The 21,131-nt window shown below is 58.0% G+C and overlaps 1 protein-coding gene across 3 annotated transcripts; it reads right to left on the bottom strand.

The window, feature by feature from the left end:
• Nucleotides 1–2,276: 2,276 nt before the first annotated feature.
• Nucleotides 2,277–6,965, bottom strand: LOC132324168 (folate receptor gamma-like). 3 transcript variants are annotated; one of them, XM_059840253.1, is made up of 5 exons: nucleotides 6,765–6,965; nucleotides 5,273–5,428; nucleotides 4,554–4,742; nucleotides 3,972–4,107; nucleotides 2,277–2,878 (listed from the first exon to the last, which is right to left on the bottom strand). In XM_059840253.1, the coding sequence occupies exons 2-5, from the start codon at nucleotides 5,414–5,416 to the stop codon at nucleotides 2,532–2,534; spliced, it is 816 nt and encodes a 271-aa protein (XP_059696236.1). In that variant the 5' UTR covers nucleotides 5,417–5,428; nucleotides 6,765–6,965; the 3' UTR covers nucleotides 2,277–2,531. The 3 variants fall into 3 exon arrangements, with proteins under 3 accessions (XP_059696236.1, XP_059696235.1, XP_059696234.1); XM_059840252.1 differs by having other exon boundaries at nucleotides 6,729–6,962; XM_059840251.1 differs by lacking the exon at nucleotides 6,765–6,965 and adding an exon at nucleotides 6,685–6,705.
• Between the last annotated feature and the right edge of the window lie 14,166 nt (nucleotides 6,966–21,131).

The following is a 21,131-nucleotide window of genomic DNA, read 5'->3' as shown; positions in this document are numbered from 1 at the left end:
CTGAGCCCTGGTCAGTTGTGGGCTCCACCTTCCAATTTTGGAGACAGGAGAGAGCATTTAGAGCAATTAGATTAAATGCATCCTATTTGAGTTGGAGAGGGAAAGTGCTTCTCTGTTTCATGTAAAGGAAAGGAATTAGAGATCAGCCGTGGCAGGGGCTGTGTCCCTAGGAACCCTGTGAAATGAAAATGTGCCAGAAAAGCTTCTGGAAATCGCTGCTCTGATCTAAAACCTCCTGAACATATTTAAGTACTACAGAGCTCTGCAGCCTGGACTTGGCCAGGCCCAGGCAGCCCTGCCTTGGCAGAGTGGGACACAAAGGGTGCCATGAGAGCCTCCCCCTGAGTCCTGAGGAGCAGGAAGGACCCCAGACACTCCCCACGGACCCCAAACACTCCCCACAGACCCCAAACACTCCCTATGGAACCCAAACACTCCCCATGGACCCCAAACACTCCCTATGGACCCCAAACACTCCCTATGGACCCCAAACACTCCCCACAGACCCCAAACACTCCCTATGGACCCCAGACACTCCCCATGGACCCCAAACATTCCCCATGGACCCCAAACACTCCCCACAGACCCCAAACACTCCCCACACACCCCAAACATTCCCTATGGACCCCAGACACTCCCCATGGACCCCAAACACTCCTCACGGACCCCAAACACTCCCCATGGACCCCAAACACTCCCTATGGAACCCAAACACTCCCCACAGACCCCAAACACTCCCTATGGACCCCAAACACTCCCCACGGACCCCAAACCACCCCCCAGCCCCTCTGGACCCCCTGGCCCCCTGAGCTGCTCCCCAGAGGGGGCTCTGGGTGTGCCTGGGTCCAAGCCCAGCCCAGAGCTGCTGTCCAAAGCTCTGCACAGTGTGACCGAACACGGATGTGACTCAATCCTGCAGGACTGGGGCTGGGAACCCAGGTGTATTTCTGTAAGTCAGGGATCCACCATGGCAGTGGCTGGCTCAGGGGTTAATCAGCACTGTTTGCTGCACAGCACAGGCAGCTGCAGCACCAGCAGCACATCTGGAACCAGAGCCAGGCAGTCCTGTTGAAGGCAGCAGAGCCCACTGCTGAGCACAGGCTGATGTCCCTCACCCAGACCCCAGCCCTGAGGGGTGGCCTGGAGGGGCATCCCCAGGAGGTGCCCAGGCAGAGGGGTGCTGGAAGATGCCCAGTTAACAGCCTGGGCTTTTACAGGGTCCAGGCCCTGGAGCGGCAGCCAGCTGTGCCTGGGCTGTGCCAGCTCAGCAGCTGTGGGGAAGGGCTCAGTGCTGGCACCTGGGGGTCCTTCCTAGGGGCTTCCCCTGCTCTGACACACCTTCACCTCACTCAGGTGAGCAGCTCTGAGCTGGGGGCTCAGCCTGGTTTCTGCTTTGTCCAACCCCAAAAGCAGCAGCAGGGCACCCCTCTCTCCAGGCAGGGCACCCAGCTCTGCCCACCCCTGCCTTCCCTGCAGCACCCTGCTGAGCTTCTGCTCCAGGTTCTGCCTCAGAGGAAGAAAAACCCCAGACGAGCAGAGCAGCAAGTCTTGCCCCGCTCCTGCAGTCTGGGAACCTTCACCTTGAGCCCAAGGCAGGTGTGGCAGGGCTGAGCCAGCTCACCTGGGCTGCAGCCCCTGGCCAGGGGCACAGCAGGGACAGCTCTGCTCCTCTGCCCCCACCTGCAGGGCTGCCCCAGCCCTGGGCCAGCACAGCCAGGACCTGGAGCTGCTGGAGAGAGCCCAGAGGGGCCACGGGGCTGCTCCAGGGCTGGAGCCAGGCTGGGAGAGCTGGGGGTGCTCACCTGGAGAGGAGAAGCTCCAGGGAGAGCTCAGAGCCCCTGGCAGGGCCTGAAGGGGCTCCAGGAGAGCTGCAGAGGGACTGGGGACAAGGATGGAGGGACAGGAGCCAGGGAATGGCTCCCAGTGCCAGAGGGCAGGGCTGGGTGGGATCTTGGCAATGAGGAATTGTTCCTGGCAGGGTGGGCAGGCCCTGGCCCAGGGTGCCCAGAGCAGCTGGGGCTGCCCCTGGATCCCTGGCAGTGCCCAAGGCCAGGCTGGACACTGGGGCTGGAGCAGCCTGGCACAGTGGGAGGTGTCCCTGCCATGGCAGGGGAGTGGAAAGAAATGAGATTTGACATCTCTTCCAATCCCAACCATTTATGATTTTATGATCTTTCCTGCCCCCAGGCCAATTCCTCCCTTTACAGACCCCACACCCAGCAGCACCCCAGGGCATTCTCTCCCCTCAGGAATATTTCACATCAGTACAGCAAGGCTGAAACAGGACCAGACTTTATTACCAGAGGCACTTCAGGGAGTCACAGCAGCCCAAACTCCAGGCACCAGAGCTCAGCCAAGGGGGGGCACAGATGGGCAGCAGCTCCCACAGCAGAGCAGAGACTGCCCTGCTCTTCCCCAGAGGCAGGGGCAGGGAAATCCCCGCTGTGGCAGCAGAGAGGTGGTCCAGCCACACAGCCTGTGCTGAGCACTGGGACAGACGGACAGAGCTGCTCGGCCCCCTCCCAGAGCGGTCACAGGGAGCCCCCAGCCCCCAGCCCCGGGGGGAGCAGCAGCAGCGCCAGGGGCAGCAGGGCCAGCGGGGCCCAGGGCACAGCCCGCCCGCTGCCGCGGCTCGGGGGAGCCAGGGTCCCCTCCTGGCCGGGGGAGGATCTCCTTGTCCCGGCGTAGTACCGGGCCACTGCCGCGTTGGGGTTGCCGCGGGCAGGGTCGAACCACATCTGGATGCAGCGGCCGCTGCCCCGGCGCTCGGCGCTGTACCTGAAGGAGCCGGACCAGATCTTCTCGCACAGGTCCTGGGGCCGGGGGAACACCTGGTGGAAGGGCCGGCACTCGGAGCCCCAGGGACAGCGGTTGGTTCCTGGGGACACAGCAGCGTGGCACTGGGACAGACCCCAGGGAGGGCACGGCCCTTATGGCCGTCCTTCCCCTGGGAGGAGCAGGGTCACCTGCCCACGGCCACACCTGAGCTGGGCACTGGGGGCTCGGCCACCTGCTTGGCCACCCCAGAGAGGTGAGGGGGTCTTGGTTCCTGGGCCTGTGATGGCCCTGAGGTGTTAGAAAGTCCTTTTTCTCCCAGCCCCACCACTGAAGAAGCCGAGACTCCTCAGCTCTGGTTCTCAAGGTTGTTTATTTTCCCTTCTCTAGGACATTCTGTCTCTGCCCTGCTGAGCTCTGTCCAGCAGGTCGGGCTGTGGCACAGTCCCTGCCCTTGGGGTGGTGTTGGCTTTTATACTAAGAACTACCTGTACTTTATTTACCATAACTTCCCAATACCTGTCACCTGTGTTAGACAGTCTGTCTCTAAACCAATCCACAAGTGTCACCATCACAGCAGAAGGTGGAGGGCGAGAAGGAGAAGGAGAAGGAGAAGGAGAAGGAGAAGGAGAAGGAGAAGGAGAAGGAGGAGAAGGAGAAGGAGAAGGAGAAGGAGAAGGAGAAGGAGAAGGAGAAGGAGAAGGAGAAGGAGAAGGAGAAGGAGAAGGAGAAGGAGAAGGAGAAGGAGAAGGAGAAGGAGAAGGAGAAGGAGAAGGAGAAGGAGAAGGAGAAGGAGAAGGAGAAGGAGAAGGAGAAGGAGAAGGAGAAGGAGAAGGAGAAGGAGAAGGAGAAGGAGAAGGAGAAGACACACCCAGATTCCTCCACCTTGCTTCTTGAACCCCCCCTCTAAATCTCCAAAATTCTACTTTTTCACCCTGTGACAAATTCACTGTTATTCTACTCAAACCCTTGTGGCTTGTAACTCCTCACACAGAGTTGGGAATTGTTTTCATGGGTTAAAATCAAAGGCACAGGTGTCTGACTCCGTGCCAAGGTCTCTGAGCCCCCTGCCAGGGTCTCCAGTCCTCCAGGACAGCCAGAGGAATGTCCTGGGTTCTGACAAGAGGGCTCCTGGCAGCAGTGGCACTGCCAGTGACCTGCCTGGGGGTGAGGAAAGGCCCCCAGAGCCCACCAACCTGTGGCCCAGTTCCAGCCCTTGTGCCAGTTGTCCTTGCAGGTGAGGGCGTCCCTGCAGTCCTGCCACCACTGCTCGCAGTCCTCCCTGCACAGGGGCACGTGCAGGATCCTCTCCCGCCGCCAGCTGCTGTCAGCCTGCAGGGCACAGGGCCAGGCACGCTGGGCAGGAGGGACCTGGAGGATCTGCCACAGCCCAGATCCCCCAGCCCCTCCCGGGGGACCACTGCTGGTCCCAGAGGAGCCTCAGCCCCAGCACGGATGGGTCCTGACACAAGGAATTCTTCCATCAGTCACACGCCAGAAAAGTCCTTGGAATCTTTCTACCCCGAGGGAAAAGCTGAGACAGCCTAGATACTGAAGAGAAATCCTTCCCTGGCAGGGTGGGCAGGGCTGGGATGGAATTCCCAGAGCAGCTGGGGCTGCCCCTGGATCCCTGGCAGTGCCCAAGGCCAGGCTGGACACTGGGGCTGGAGCAGCCTGGCACAGTGGGAGGTGTCCCTGCCATGGCAGGGCTGGCACAGGATGAGTTTTAATGTCCCTCCCAACCCCAAGAGCTCCAGGATTCCTGGGTCTGAGCCCACCTGCTGGATCCAGGGCCCCAGGTTGGGGGAGCACTCGTACAGGCACGTGTCCTGGATGAAGTGGCGCTTGCATTTGGGTGGCATCACCCCACAGTGGTTCCAGTTGAAGTTGTAGAGGTAGGACTGGTCCTTGTGGGCCTCCAGGCTGGTGTTGGCCGTGCAGCAGGCGTTGTCCTTCCAGGGGGAGCACTGCAGCAGAGAGGGGACAGGCAGCAGCTCCAGGGAGCAGAGCCCACAGCAGCCACAGCACTTTGTCCTCTGCAGCAAACTCTTGGCCACTGTGGCCCCAGGAGCTGGGCACTGCAGCAAGGCAGAGCTGGAGCAGCAGGAGATCAGCTCCTGAGCAGGAATTGTGCCAGCCCAAGGGACAGAAACAGACCCCCCTTCCTCCACCGAGGGGCTGGGCAGAGCAAGGAGGGTGTCCCACACTGAGGGAGCAGAGGAGAGCCCTTCCTTCCTTCCTTCCTTCCTTCCTTCCTTCCTGGGTGGCCCTGAGCTGGCAGCCCCCTGTCCCTGTCCCTGTCCCTGTCCCTGTTCCTGTCCCAGCAGATGCAGGAGGGCAGCACACACGGATCTCACAGCCCGAGGGGCTCCAGCCCTGGGCAGGCAGCGGCCAAACCCCCAGAGCCCGCGGTGAGCAGGTACCTGCCAGGTGTGCAGGTACCCGGCCAGGTGTGCCAGCCAGGTGTGCCAGCCAGGTGTGCCAGCCCCGCTCCTACCTGCTCGTAGAGCTTCCCCTCGGGGCCCGGCTCGCTCTTGTGGTGTTTGGCATCCATGCAGACGTTCAGCAGCGGCTCCTTCCCCGCCTCGGCTGCCAGCGGCACCAGAGCCACCGCCAGCGCCACCGCCAGCGCCACCGCCATCCCGGGAACGGGCTGCGAGAGAGGGGACAGCGCTGGGGGACAGGGGACAGCCAGGGGACAGCGAGGGGACAGCGCTGGGGGAGAGGGGACAGAGAGGGGACTGGGCACAGAGAGGGGACAGCGCTGGGGGAGAGAGGACAGAGCTATGGGAGAGAGGGGACAGAGAGGGGACAGGGCTGGGATAGAGGGGACAGCCCAGGAGAGGGGACAGAGCTGGGCAGAGCAGAGGGGGCAGAGGGGACAGAGCTGGGCAGAGAGGGGACAGGGCTGGGCAGAGAGGGGACGGGGCTGGGCAGAGAGGGGACAGCCCAGGAGCGGGGACAGCCCAGGAGCGGGGACAGCCCAGGAGCGGTTTGCGGCGGGCAGCAGCGAGGGAGGTGCTGTGCAGCCGGGCAGCTCCTCCAGGGGCAATACAGCACATCTTGATGGCACCAAGGCCGCGGAGCAGCCCCCCCAGGCAGGCTGCAAGGTCGGGCACCGTTATCACCAGGACAGCACCACCGTGGGGACAAACAGCCCTGGGAGAGCTGGGGCTGAGCTCTCCATCAGCCCTGAGCCAGGAGGGTGCTCTGGGACACCCACTCCCTTCGGGGTCCTTTTGCCTCCCCAGTGCTTCAGAGAGGAGCTCCCAGCCCTTGTGCACCAAGGCAGGGGGAGTGCAGGGATGTCTCTCCTGGGTTCAGGGGATGCACCAAACACAGCCCCTTGTGTGGGCCAGGAGCTGCAGGAGGCCCACAGCGACGTCAGGACTATGGTAAGACAGGAAAACATTTTCTTTATCTGTGTCTGAGAGTTGGAAACCCTCTCCTGAGGTCTCCACTGGAGAGCTGAATCACCAAAGAATCACAGAAGGCTGGAAGGAATCCTAAAGCCCATCTCATTCCACCCCTGCCATGGGCAGGGTCACCTCCCACCACCCCAGGGTGCTCCAGCCTGCTCTGATTTGAGCAATAAAAGACATTTCACACACTGTGCCTCGGCCTCCTCTGCCTGCCTAGAGGCTGGGACCAATTTTATAGTCATTTTCTAAAAAACCCAAAAGCCAACACCAATCAACCAACATCAAGACTTGACCAAGAAAATTCCTTCCCATTCCTCGTTGACACAGCACAAGGGCCTGAACCAGACACATTTTAAGAAGAATTTTGCAAAACACAGAAGCAAGACAAAGCATTTACAGCATTAAAATAGCACAAAATGCCCCAGAAAAAGCAACTACAGGCCTGAGGAGACAGACACAGAAACCTGAGAGCTAGGAAGTAGCTCACTTGCATTACAACTGCATTTATGCCCCCAAATCAGTCAACCTTACCAGCCTGAAAAGCCTCACACTCTCTCCACCACTCACAAGCAGCCCAGCAGCTTCCTGGGGCAGCTTTTACAGCAAAGCTGCTGGCACAGGTGCTGGCCCTGGGGAGGAACTTCCCCCTCTCTTTAAGGAGCTGTGGCTGGTGCCAGGGTTTGTCAGCACAGGGACCAGGCTTGGGTGGCAGCTGGCTGCTCCTGCCTGGGAGAAATCCAGAGTTTCCTTCCCAAAGCAGGTGTGTGTCCAGCCCTGGCCCTCACCACAAACCCTCTTTCCTCCCCTCCCTGGGACCTGCCCATTGCACCAGGCAGAAGAGCCCAGGGGGACTGACCCAGGGCTCTGGGTATGGAACAAGTCACGGGGAAAATGCAAAAGGCAGCAAATGACACACAGGCTGCTGGCTCAGAGGGAAAGTAACAACTCCCACCACAAACCCGAAATGCAGAGCTGAGGGGGAGCAGTGCACCTCCTTGGAACACCTGAGCACATCCACTGGTGCTGAAAGCTGTAAAATAAAATGAAGCCACAGGGGCTAGCTCCTTAGCCGGATAGCTGGGCCCTCGTAGGGTAAGCGCCCCAGGCAAGCAGTCTCAGGCTGGATACCTCAGCCCTCTGGAGGCTGGGGTGCCCTAGGCCAGACTGTGGCACAGCTGTGACCCCTAGCAAGCTCAGTGATTGTCAGCTCTCAGTGAAAATCAGCTCTTTTATGGATTCAGCTCTCAGCTTGCTCTAGGGGCTGTGGCTGGCCGTGGCTCCTGGAAGGCAGACGAGGAGAGAGGAGAAGGCGGCCAAGGGTTCCACGATGGTTTGTTCTGAGGGTCTCATGAAGGGTCTTGAAGCTGCTCTTCTAGAAATGGGCCAAGACAGCCTCTTTTATAGGGTTAGGGGAATTGAAAACTGACCAGTTGTAAGGGTTAGGGAAACTAGCCTATGGGGTCACAGAGAGATAAGCAGGCCTGGAGCACCAGAGTGAGAACTCCTGGTTCAATTCCTGTGACTCAGCAAACACCTATCTCTAAACATCCCTGCACGGAGCTGTAGCCAGCCCTGTGTCTGCTACAGAAAGCCTCACCAGAGCCCGTGGAAAGCCCCTGCCCTCAGCATGGGGGCAGAGTCCTCCTCCTGGAGCAGCTTTGGGGGCTGATTTGCTCTTTTCTTCACTCACATCACTGCTGTTTCAGGGATGAATCACTTGCCTGAGGAGCAGATCCTTCTAAATTTCATGTGTGAGCACTTTAGGCTCTGGGTGCACCCTGCTCTGGTGATCACAGAATCCCTGAGGTTGGAAGAGACCTCCCCACGTTGTCCCCAGCCCAGAGCACTGAGTGCCACCTCCAGGGGACACCCGTGTCACAATCTGCTCGTAGGAACGGGGGTGGTGATGGTTTGTTAACTGATCTCAGAGTGCAAAACACCAACACAGAAAGGGGATTGCAGTCAAAACAAATGCACCTTCATAGAATGACCACAGCAAATGAGACAGAGGGAGAGAAAAGATAGAGAAAGAGAGAAAAAGAGAGAGAGAGAGAGAGAGAGAGAGAGAGAGAGAGGGGGGATATAGCTACCAAATGTAAGACAAAGTCCTTCGGTCCAGTCCAGCCGAGGACCTGCCTGTTACATCCAGGAGATCTCAAAATCTCTGGTTAACTCAAAGGTTTTTATTATGATAACTCTATGGAAAATTGCGAGGCGGGGGAACAGATACAATAAAAAAGAGATGTAGCAGGCAGTCCATGTTCTCAGCAGTGAGAGCCATTGTCCTCTTGGTGCAGCCAGCAGGTAGAGCTTGGCAAAACCTCGCTTTGGTCAGCTCGCCTCCCCCTCCCCTGGGTCAGGGGTGTCAGTCCCAGTCCTTGGGAGGGGGAACATCTCCACACAGGGGTGTCAGTCCCAGTCCTTGGGAGGGGGAACATCTCCACACAGGGGTGTCAGTCCCAGTCCTTGGGAGGGGGGAACATCTCCACACAGGGGTGTCAGTCCCAGTCCTTGGAAAGAGGGGGAACATCTCCACACAGGGGTGTCAGTCCCAGTCCTCAGGAGGGGGGAACATCTCCACACAGGGGTGTCAGTCCCAGTCCTTGGAAAGAGGGGGAACATCTCCACACAGGGGTGTCAGTCCCAGTCCTTGGAAAGAGGGGGGAACATCTCCACACAGGGGTGTCAGTCCCAGTCCTTGGAAAGAGGGGGGAACATCTCCACACAGGGGTTTCAGTCCCAGTCCTTGGGAGGGGGGAACATCTCCACACAGGGGTGTCAGTCCCAGTCCTCAGGAGGGGGGAACATCTCCACACAGGGGTGTCAGTCCCAGTCCTTGGGAGGGGGAACATCTCCACACAGGGGTTTCAGTCCCAGTCCTTGGGAGGGGGGAACATCTCCACACAGGGGTGTCAGTCCCAGTCCTCAGGAGGGGGGAACATCTCCACACAGGGGTGTCAGTCCCAGTCCTTGGAAAGAGGGGGGAACATCCCCACACAGGGGTGTCAGTCCCAGTCCTTGGAAAGAGGGGGGAACATCTCCACACAGGGGTTTCAGTCCCAGTCCTTGAGGGAGAGGCTTCTCCCATCTCAGCCCATCCATCATGGTGGTCGTAAAGCAGCTGATGGCTTTTCTGTGAGGGGGGACCACCAAAGGTTACCCCAGAAAAGCCCAGCCAGGCCAAGAGGTGGGGGAATTCCTGGGCTATTGTTCCGAAACAGGTGCCAGCAAACAGGGTGTGTCACCCCCTTGGCGGGCCCTGCCAGAAGCTGTAGGCACAGCTGTGAACAATCCCTTGGCAGGCCAGAATTCTGCTCAGGGCCCTCAGGATTTCTGGCGTTCATCCACCACCAGCAGGCCAGAACCTGGATCAGACTCCTCAGGGTCTCGATGTTTGTCCTGGGCACGGTCGTGAGGCAAATGAGAGGAACTTTCACAACCTGCAGGGATGGCACTGCAACCCTCCCTGGGCAGTTCCAGTGCCTGAGCACCCTTTCCATGGGCAAATTCCTGCTGCTGGCCAAGCTGAGCCTGCCCTGGCCCAGCCTGAGGCCGTTCCCTCTGCTCCTGTCCCTGTGCCCTGGCTGTCCCCTCCTGGCTGGCAGAAAACAGCTTTGTGCACTGGAGATGTCCCTGAGCAGATCTCCCCCACCCACTTCAGACCCTTTGCCACCCCTGCTCCCTCCACCAGCAGAGTTTTGCCCCTCGAGGCTCAGGACTTGGCAGTTTCAGATGCCCTGCACTGTCCTGGCCACGTTTCCTGCTCCTTGCCAGGGAATTTCTACTATCTGGTTTGTTTTTGGAACTGCTGATCACTGAACTGTGTTGTAACATTGTCAGAGCAGTGACAGCTTGTTCCTGAGAGATAATTGTCAGCCACCAGCCTGTCATCTTCCATCTGACGTGTTCCCCCCAGTGCATCACTGTGTGCTCATCTCAGCTGCTTTTTCTTTGAAATCTGTTGTTCCATTGTTCGGTGACTCAGTCGTGCCAGGTGTCACATCCCACTCTTGTGTAGAAGGGAGCACCCAGGAGCCATAGGTGCCCAAAAGAAGGGTCACAAAGGAATGGCAAAAGCCAGAAGGGTCCCAAACCAAAGCTCACCAGGTTTTATTGGCCAGCTCCACACTCGGTGTGGAAATGAACACGTTTTGCCCCTACATTGTAATAGTGAGAGAAATAAAAGAGTGAAATGAAGAGGGAGGCAGGAGAGTGTGAAAGAGAGATTGGGTAGGAAAGGAGATCACCAGTCCTGGCTCCAGCATTGATCCAAGCAGGGTGGTGCTGGGGCACTGCCCGGGTTTGGGGATACTTTTTGGAGGAAACATTCCCCACCCTGGCATCCAGCTTCCTGCTCTGCGTGTGAGCACATGCAGTCTGTTCTTCTGGGCCTTTCTGGAAACGGCTCCAGGGGCTCTGGGGGTCTCCTGGTAGATCCCTCTCTGCTGGATCTGCTCTCAGTGAGCAGTTCATGCCCTCTCCTGACCCCAGGGCTGCCCTGGAGCTGCCCTTTGTGTGGCTTGGTCACCACAGACCAGAACAGGGAAGTTGGCCCCAAAACGGTGCTGCCCCAGGAGGGCACTGCCCCTTCCCAGACACATCCTGCTCTAATCCTGCTTTAACTTTCCTGCTCCAGTGGGCATCAGGAATTTGAGGCACAGCAATGCTTTTACTCCTTCCTGCCCAGGCTTCTGCACCAGGGACTTCTGCAGATTTTTACAGCTGCTCCTGCAGCCATCTGGTGCCATCACACACTTGGTTGACTTGATGTTTACCCAGACAACATTTGTTGAAAAGCAGAAATCATAGAATTAAAGGAGTGTTTGGTTAGGAGGGACATTAAAGCTCCTCCAGTTCCAGCCCCTGCATGGGCATGGACAGCTTCCACTGTCCCAGCCTGCCCCCAGCCCTGTCCAGCCTGGCCTGGAACACTTCCAGGGACAGGGCTGGTCCATTTACCTGTGCTTCAGCCCCGAGTTACATTTCCTGTGACCTTTCCCTGCACAGACACCGTGCTCACAGGTGTGCAGATCCCCCCCACTCTCCAAAAAACTTTCCAGGTTGTCCCATGTGAATGTCCAGACCTTGTCTTTGTGCATGGGATGGTGCAGAGCATGGGGAATGTCTCCCTGTTGTCCTGCCTCTATCCCTGTACCCCCCTTACCTAAATATGCTGCATTTTCCCACACCAGATCCTCATTCTTTGCTCTCTTTGCCTCTCCAAACCACTTTTGTCCCTCTCTGAGTTTATATTTCCTTAAGTGAGCACTCCAGAGCTGTTTGTAGCCATGGGGTCTCCAGCAGCAGCCCGTGCCCATCCCTCACTGCCTTGTGCCCCTCTGTACCCCACCCTGGTCCCCTCGGCCACCCTGGCAAGCATTTCCCTGCACTACCTCAGTGTGCTGGAGCCTTGAATCTCTCCCCTCAGCACAGAGTCTTGCTGCCCTCTGTGTCCCCTCAAAGGCATGTTTGCACCAGGCAGTGAGGAGCAAAGAGCCACTGCCATGGTCTGAAGGAAAGCTGGTGGGAACAAGCCCACAGGGCAGTTCCACAGAGCAAAGCTGGCACAGCTCAGTTCCCTGAGACCTTGCAAATGCAGCACAAAGCCCCTGGCCAGCCGTGGCCATGCTCTGGGCTGTGGGTGCAGCCTGCAGGACCTGTGCCACAGCTCTCAGCCAGGCTGGGCACAGAACCATGGCAGGATGGAAGGGAGTTAGGAGTGGGTCTTGGGCCTTCAAAGAGACAGGAGCAGTTGTTGGTTGGTGAAAGGTTTTTTATTTAATGAATACATCAGCCTTGAAGGTGAAGAGTTCAGAGTATTAAAGTCCATGTGAAAAAAAGCTAAAAGCTTTCTGGCACAGAGTCCCAGTGTTTAGAAGCAGCAGCAGCAGAAGCAGCAGCAGCTACTGCTACCTCTTTTACCCCAGTACAGGGGGATTTTATTCATAAATCATCTAATCAGCTAAAAACATTCTTCCTACACTTCTCCTGGCTTAATTCTAATGTATGAAAGCAGTGTCAGTCCTTACCCAAAACCTACACACACAGTTCTGCCTGTTCACACGAATGGGTCTGTCTGTTCCATCTGGAAATGCAAGCAATGCTCTGCTAGGTTTTCATGATGCCTGGAGCTAAGTTAATTTTGTGCAAGGTATCACTACTGAACTTTAAACTAGGCTTTAGGGCCTTTTACTGCTAACACAGTCTCTTCAGATCTATTTCTACTTATTTAAAACCAAAACTTACACTCCTATTTAATGTCTGTAAGACTTAATATATTTCAGTTTCTCTAAAGGTTCCAGTTCAATCCCTGCATTCCTTTCTGTCTCTGGGGGACTCAGGGAGGCTTTTATTTCATGTATTCTAACAGAAGGGTTTGGGTTGGGAGAGACCTTAAAACCCATCCAGTCCCACCCCTGGCACAGGCAGGGACACTTTCCACTAGAAGAAAATACAGTTCCAGAGAAGAAAGGAATCTCTTCAGTCTCTGTGTCAGAGGGGCTCCCAGCTGGCAGGGGGAGGGTGTTCCCTGAGGGTTGTCCTGATGGCAGTCCCCGTGGGAGGCTGAAGAGGCTCCGGGCTGCCAGAGGGGGCTGAGGGTGGCCCTGCAGCCTGGCACAGCTGGGCACTGATCACCTCCCTGCCATGGAAACGGGGCCTGGGCTGGAGATGGGAGAGTGCTTGGGAAGTCAATCCCACAGAATGCAAACACCCAGCTGAGTCACAGCAGCTCCTTGCTATCATTAACCAATTTTAGCAGGAATAAATCAGTGCCTGAAGACAAACTGTGCTGGCTTTGGGCCTGAGCAGACCTGTGCCACAGATTTTGGGTTAAATTTCATTATAATCGGTGCTTTTAATCCAGCAGACCAGAAAGGAGAGCTGGAGAAGAGCCTGTGTCCTGGTGGGTGCCAGTGAGCCCAAGGTCACCAGGAGACCTGGCAGGGAGGTGGCTGGGGCCGATCTCTGGGGCAGTGGGGCTCTCAGGCTGGCCAGCACTGGGCTCCCAGCAGCCCCCCACTGCTCAGCCCTGGCCAGCACTGGGCTCCCAGCAGCCCCCCACTGCTCAGCCCTGGCCAGCACTGGGCTCCCAGCAGCCCCCCACTGCTCAGCCCTGGCCAGCACTGGGCTCCCAGCAGCCCCCCACTGCTCAGCCCTGGCCAGCACTGGGCTCCCAGCAGCCCCCCACTGCTCAGCCCTGGCCAGCACTGGGGCTGGCTGTCCCAGTCCAGCAGTCAGTGATGGGCTGCAGGTGCTGCATGGGCTGGGGGGGTTATAATGCCAATCCCCCTGCTTTAGCCTTGACAATATGTATTCTGTGCACACTGCCATGTATTCCTTGCTTTAGCCTTGGCAAGATGTATTCCATGCACACTTTCTCCACTACTGAGGAGCAGCACTTTGGACACCTGCAGAACACCTCCCACAGCTGTGCTGTGCTAATCCCCAGTATTGCAGTGATCAGCCTGTCCAAGATTTACAAATTTGTGAAAAATTCGTCTCCCAGTGTTGACATTCTCATGGCAACATCTGCTGCTGGTCCCATTGCCATGACTCCAGTTGTGTACAGAGCAAAAATCGGGTCAGTCCTGCACCACCAGAAAGCTGCAGGAAGCCAAAAGTGGCCCCACAGTCATGGCATGAGCTGGGCTGGAGCTGGGGGTCTGTGCTGGAGGCTCACAGGGGTGGTCACACAGCTCAGAAAGACAGCAGAAATTATGTTAAAATTGAAGGGCAAGCTCATCACCTGGTGCCAACTGGAATTTCTGCACAGACTTGAGTGATAAAGTTCCACCTGAGAGTTGTGAATTCACACAATGATCAGAGCCTCAGGCTGGGCCAGGGCAGGCTCAGCTTGGCCAGCAGCAGGAATTTGCCCATGGAAAGGGTGCTCAGGCCTTGGCAGGGGCTGCCCAGGGAGCTCTGCAGTGCCCATCCCTGCAGGTGTCCCCTGGAGGTGGCACTGAGTGCTCTGGGCTGGGCACAAGGTGGGGACTGGTCACGGGTTGGACTTGATGTCTTGGAGGGCTTTTCCAGCCTCCATGATTCTATTCTTTGATTCTCTGATTCTGTGGTCTTTAAGGTCCCTTCCAATCCAAACCATTCCATGATTCCATGACTCTGTGTATGCCATTTTTTCTGTCAGATGTGGAGTTGTGCCTTGCACACTTCATGTGGTTAATTTGGAGAAATGCCCATACCCTGAGTGATGTCACTGCATCAATATTTGAACCAAACATAATTTCCTCTATTGATTTCCCTCCCACAAAAAGGTCTAATGGAGAATGAGGCTGTGCCTGCTTTCTTTGCTAAAAAAAGAATGAATAAATACCTCAATAAAGTCTAAAATATTCTGTAGCAGAGTGCTGGATATCCACGCTATTGTGCCAGATATATCAGCAATTTCCATCAGTTAATTAGGGAGCAGAGCCCACAGGGATCACAGGGATCAGCCAGGGGTTATCAGTGAGAACAGTTATTGTTGTGGACACAAAGGGGAGTTAAAGATTAACCAGAAAAGCAAATGAAGTTCCCAGAGATTGGCAGCTTTAAGGACCAGCCCTGAGGGTCTGCAGAGGAGCTGACAAGGGAGGGAGGCCCCACCTCGAGGTGGGATTCCTGCCTGATGCATCATCCAAGACAGGCTGGGCTATGAGACCCACCACCAGGTGGGTTTGCCACAGGCCTACCTGGGGCACAAATGTAAAGGCATACTAGAGAATCAAGGAATCAGGAAGTGGTTTGGATGACAGGGGACCTTAAGGATCATCTCCTTCCAGCCCTGCCATAGCAGGGACACCTCCCACTGTGCCAGGCTGCTCCAGCCCCAGTGTCCAGCCTGGCCTTGGGCACTGCCAGGGATCCACGGGCAGCCCCAGCTGCTCTGGGCACCCTGGGCCAGGGCCTGCCCACCCTGCCAGGAACAATTCCTCACTGCCAAGATCCCACCCAGCCCTGCCCTCTGGCACTGGGAGGCATTTCCCCTTGTCCTGGCACTCCAGGCTCTTGTAAATAGTTTCTCTCCATCTTGGAGGTCTTTTGCCACTTTAATGATTCTGTGATCCTTGGGGCAGGGAGGTGGTGGCAGTTATCCCCTAGACCTCCCCAAGGCACCTGGGTCCTGTCCCTGACTGAGCTTTGCTGAGGTTCCTCTGGTTTCTCTGGTTCCTCCAAGGCCGTGCAGGAGAGCACGGGGACTCGACTTCTGGGCTGTCTCCCTGCTCCAGGAAAAGGAGGAATGTGACAAAAGGAAGAAGAATGGAAGAAAAAACCTTTCTGTGAAGGTCCTGACATGGCACCAAGAACCTCTGGGTGCATCTGGCATGGGGCAACCTGTGTGACTCTGTGGAGATGGTTCCTCTCCTTGGAGACCTGGGGAGCCCCCAGCACAGGCTGAGGCCACAGTGTGATGGGGGCAGCAGGGACTGGAGCATCCCTCATCCACATCCACATCTGCATCCCACCTCCCTCATCCTGCATCCTGCATCCCACATCCCACATCCCACATCCCACATCCTACATCTCACATCCCATGTCCACATTCCCATCCCACATCCACATCCCACATCCTGCATCTCACATCCCACGTCCCGTATTCCACATCCCATATCCCGCATCCACATCCCTCATCCCACATCCCAAATCCTGCATTCCACATCCCTCATCCCATATCCCGCATCCCATATCCCACATCTTGCATCTCACATCCCGCATCCACATCCCGCATCCTGCATTCCCCCTCCCTGATCCTCACCTCGCGCCCCGATCCCCATCCCACACCCCGACCCCCATCCCACTCCCCGCTCCGCGCCCCACACCCCGATCCCACACCCCGACCCCCATCCCACTCCCCGCTCCGCGCCCCACACCCCGATCCCACACCCCGACCCCCATCCCACCATCTGATCCCCATCCCACCCCCCGACCCCCACCCCACGCCCCGACCCACGCCCCACGCCCCCATCCCCGCCCCACACCTCGATCCCACACCCCCAGATCCCGCTCTCCCGCCCCGGTCCGTCCCCGCCGCCCCGCTCGGGCCGCAGCCCCGGCAGAGGGAGGCATCGAGCCGCGCTCCGCCGCTCGCCCCGCGGGGCCGCGCCGGGCCGGTCCCGCCAGAGGGCAGGGGGATCTGCGGGACCCCGGCCCGCACCTTCCCTCCCAGGGGCACAGGCACCCGCCTCTTGCCCTGCGGGTGTCCCCGGGCTCCCAGTTACCCTCCGGGCTCCCAGTTACCCTCCGAGCTCCCAGTTACCCTCCGGGCTCCCAGTTACCCTCCGAGCTCCCAGTTACCCTCCGGGCTCCCAGTTACCCTGCGGGCTCCCCAGTTACCCTCCGAGCTCCCAGTTACCCTCCGGGCTCCCAGTTACCCTCCGAGCTCCCAGTTACCCTGCGGGCTCCCCAGTTACCCTCCGGGCTCCCAGTTACCCTCCGGGCTCCCAGTTACCCTCCGGGCTCCCAGTTACCCTCCAGGCTCCCAGTTACCCTCGGGGCTCCCAGTTACCCTGCGGGCTCCCAGTTACCCTGTGGGCTCCCCAGTTACCCTCCGGGCTCCCAGTTATCCTCGGGGCTCCCAGTTACCCTGCGGGCTCCCCAGTTACCCTCCGGGCTCTCAGTTACCCTCGGGGCTCCCCAGTTACCCTCTGGGCTCTCAGTTACCCTCCGGGCTCCCCAGTTACCCTCCAGGCTCTCAGTTACCCTCCGAGCTCCCCAGTTACCCTCCGGGCTCCCCAGTTACCCTGCGGGCTCCCCAGTTACCCTCCGGGCTCCCAGTTACCCTCCGGGCTCCCCAGTTACCCTGCGGGCTCCCAGTTACCCTGTGGGCTCCCAGTTACCCTCCGGGCTCCCCAGTTACCCTGCGGGCTCCCAGTTACCCTCCGGGCTCCCAGTTACCCTGCGGGCTCCCAGTTATCCTGCAGACTCCCAGTTACCCTCCGGGCTCTCAGTTACCCTGCGGGCTCCCAGTTACCCTGCGGGCTCCCCAGTTATCCTGCAGACTCCCAGTTACCCTCCTGAGCACCAGACAGGGAATGTTGTGCCAGGAGCTCGGGCTGGCACTGCCCATCTCAGCCTGACCACAGGCAGGTGCCCACGGAGGGGTTTGGGCACAAGGAAAACCCACAGTGTCTCCTCAGTGCCAGACCCAGGGGCTCTTTGGGAACCCAAGGGCTGTCAGCCCAAGGTTTGGGCACAAGGAAAACCCACAATGTCTCCTCAGTGCCAGACCCAGGGGCTGTCTGGGCACCCAGGGACTCTCCCGTGGGTTTGTCTCACTCCTTTTTGAGCCTGGGGAAGCCTCTGCCACCCATGGTGCGTCCGAAAGTTCCTTCCCAGGGCATGGGGTCTGAGGGCAGCTCTGAGGGGGAGGACAGGGGGTCTCACCTGTGGACAAGGCTCTGCCATGATCTCTGGGCAGAGATTGTCTGAGAAGTGGCACTTGGCATGGCATGGCAGTGCAGGGGGGTGGAATGAGATGGCCTTTAAGGTCCCTTCCAACCCAAACCTGTCTGTGATTCCTAGTCTCTGAGGAGGCTGAGGAGGCTGAGCTGCAGCATCCCCTGGAAGCTCCAGCATCCTAATTAGTGCCCGCTAATTGTGGAATGACCATTGTTTCCAGCAGGCTGGACATGCAGCCTGAGCCAGGCAAAACGCTCCAGGTGAAGCAGAGACACAGCAGGGAGGACAGAACTTGTGTAATTTTAAAGAGAAGCCACCTGGTTTCTGGGTACTGGCTGAGCCCAAAAGCCATGGTTCCATAAAGTCCCTTGGCAAACCTGGGAGCTGCTCCGGGGTCAGCTCCTCTTTGGGACCCCAGCCCAGGTGTGCAGGGTGACCCTGCCAGGCCCGGACCCCTCTCCTCCTGTGACCCCATCCAGCCCCTCACACACACAGGACCAAGCCCAGATGGCTGGGGACCATGGGCTGCCTGGGGCCTGGTGGTCAAAGGCCATCCCTGAGAGCTGTGCCTGTCCCCAGAGCCACCAGAGCAGCAGTGCCACGTGGGCACGGCCAGCAGCAGCCAGCCCTGCTCCTCCTCAGGCATGGCCCGGGCAGGACATGACCCTCGCCCGCCTGGTTCCATCACTGTGGGCACTCTGCAGCCCCAGAGCAGAGCAGGAGCCTGTCCAGAGCCAGGGACAGGGACAGACCCTGGGCCCCACTGTCCCCTGTCCAGCTCCAGAGCTGGGGCTTTCCAGACTCTGCTCCCTGTTGCTGTAGGACATGAAATAAAACGACGTGGACACACAGCTCTCTAAGGTAAAAAAGAGGGTGCTTAAATTCTGACTCTAACATTTATAGATTTTCAAAAGTGACGGTGGATTGGAAGGTGACAGTGCCACCTCTCCAATGACACTGGACAAACCAACAGTCCATCAAATTTCTTTTCTTCTATAAAAGAATGCAAAGCCATAAGTTATTTACATAAAGTGTGTGAGAAAGTTTGTTACAAGAATGTAAACATCAGAGGGCTTAGAAAAACTTAGAAAGAACAAAGTGACAGCTCCCCTCCCAGCCATCCCTGCTTCCCTGCAGGGCTGACCCGGGCACAGAGCTGCTGGCTGTAATGTGGGGGAAGGTTCTCCAACAACCATCCCCACATCACACAGAATGGAAGGAGGAGGAGAAAGGCACCTTCAGGCAGCAGCACCTGACAGGGCCAGCGAGAGCAGCACAGCTGCAGTGCAGTGTCCACCCCGAGAGACAGGAGCTGCCAGAGGCCACCCCTGAGTGCCCTGAACCTCTGCTGTGCCTATCCCTGTCCTCCCTGGCCCCAGCTCTGCACAGCCCGTGCTGGATGCTGCAGGGGGCTCGGGGAGGGCCTTATCTCAGCACCTTTTGTGCCACACACCAGCCCTGGGGCAGGGCTGGGCTCTGCTGAGCCAGAGCAGAGCTGGGGACGGCAGGTGCAGCCTCAAATCACAGAGTTATTTACTGGGTTCCTAGCAGGGATGGACAAACTGGGCATGGAGGAGGCTCCCCCAGGCACTGGGGCTGGGAGGGTGCAGAACAAGGAGATTTGGGCAGGGGTTTTTGGGAAAGGGGTGCAGGTGCTTCCCACACCTGGAAGCTGCAAACCCTGGGGAGCAGCTGCCTCGCGGCCCCAGCCTCATGCTTGGGACACCTCTGGAACTGAGAGGGGTAAAGTGACCCTTGTAGGGTAGGGGCAGCTCACCCCCAGCTCTGCTCTGCTCCCTGTGCCTCTCACCACACCAGGACCCCACCCAGGTTTTACCTCTGAGGGTGGAGGAACCCCGAATCAGCAGAGCTCAGTACCAAACCCTGCCTGGCAGAAAACCCACAGCCAAGGCTAGGGATGGGCTTGGAGCAGCCAAACCCCAGCACCTCTGCTGGAAATCCAGGCACTGATGGGAGCAGCAGGGTCTCATGGCAGGTGGGGGGTCCCAGGGGAACAACCTGGGTCTGCCCCAGTCACTCCTACTGCTCTTCCCTCCCTGCTTTAAGCCATGCCTCGGTTTCCCGGCCTGGAAAAGTGGATTTGCTGCGCTTTGTGTAAACAAAAAATTGGTTGGTCCTTTTGCCTCTTCCCAAGGGTCTGTGGGTCCTTTTGCATCCCCCAAAGGTCTGTGGTCCCCTGGGCATGAACCAGCAGAGGCTGCCTCAGGAAGTTGCCACATTCCAAGCAGAAAGAAAAAGGCATTTCCTGGGGCAGTGCTGGTGTCTCCAGAGCCCCTCTCAGGGCCTGTTTGGAAAGGACTTGTGAAAAACACAAGCTCCTGGGGGCACAGGAGATGCTGGGTGAATTTTGTGCCTTGGAATCCATGGAGCTCAGTCTGGACAGCTTTGTGTTTCCCAACACAATCACTGGTGCTGTGGGTCACCCTAAACCACAGGGACCCAAAAGCTCCCCAGTCCCAGTGGAAGAGGCTGGGTTGGGAGCACAGCAGGAGCTTGGCTAGAGCACACCTGGCTCAGCACCCACCTCCCTGGCCTGGGGCTGGGTTGGTCAAGGGACTCTACACCCCCACACTGGCTGGGCATCACTGTCCAGTCAGAACCTCCAGGCTGGACAGGGCTTGGAGCAGCCTGGGACAGTGGAAGGTGTCCCTGCCATGGCAGGGGGGTGGAAATGGATGGGCTTTAAGGTCCCTTCCAACCCAAACCAGTCTGGGATGCCATGATACCATGATTCTAATTTAAAAATTCTAAACATTTTAAGGAATTCTATTCATTCTGAGGAAGACTTTATCTTGCTGTGTCCCTGGCTAGGAGCAGGACGTGGGACAGCAAACATGTCCCTTTCCTGAAGGGGATCTGCCCCTGCCATGAGCATTTCATGGCATTTCTGGAGAGCAGCCACTCTGCTTTGTGCCTCAGTTTCCCCAAGGGAGTCCTGCCTGTGTCCAGCACAGGGGGAGCAGGGGAGGAGGAGGAGGAGGAGGACAAGGATGAAAGGAAATTCCCTCTCTTAGGGAAACAGGAAAGTTTTCAGCAGCAGCTGGCGCCTTCCACACCCCCTGCCCCCAACGTGCAGCAGGGCAGCAGAAGGGGGATGGAGAGGAGGGGCTGGGTCTCAGGACGTGTCCCACCATCCCTTTGGGAATGTAGAGCTCCTGAGCCTGCCAGGGGCTCTGCCCCACAGACAGAGGAGGGTCCTCAGCCCCTCGCTGACACAGCAGTCAGCAGCCCCTGCTGGGGAGTCCAAAGGTGCCCTCCTGGTTCTGCTAAGCAAAATAAAGAATCCATTTAAAAAGCTGTCTGTTTTCCCCTGGCTGCCCCTCTGGCTCAGCAGAAATGTTTTCTGCTGTGTCAGAGTCTGACTCAGCAGAAAGGGGGCACTGTCCTGGGGCCAGGGGCTGCCTTATCACTGCCCACAAGGCTCCTGTTTGTGCCACCCCAGTTATCACCCCTGAGCACGACCAGGCTGGGGCCAGCAACGTGACTCAGCATCCTGAGCCTGTGCAAACTCATCCC

Source organism: Haemorhous mexicanus, chromosome 2 (assembly GCF_027477595.1).
Source record: "Haemorhous mexicanus isolate bHaeMex1 chromosome 2, bHaeMex1.pri, whole genome shotgun sequence".
Taxonomy (NCBI): Eukaryota; Metazoa; Chordata; class Aves; order Passeriformes; family Fringillidae; genus Haemorhous; species Haemorhous mexicanus.
Note: the sequence above shows the minus strand (reverse complement) of the source record. Positions and strands in the feature narration are given on the sequence as shown.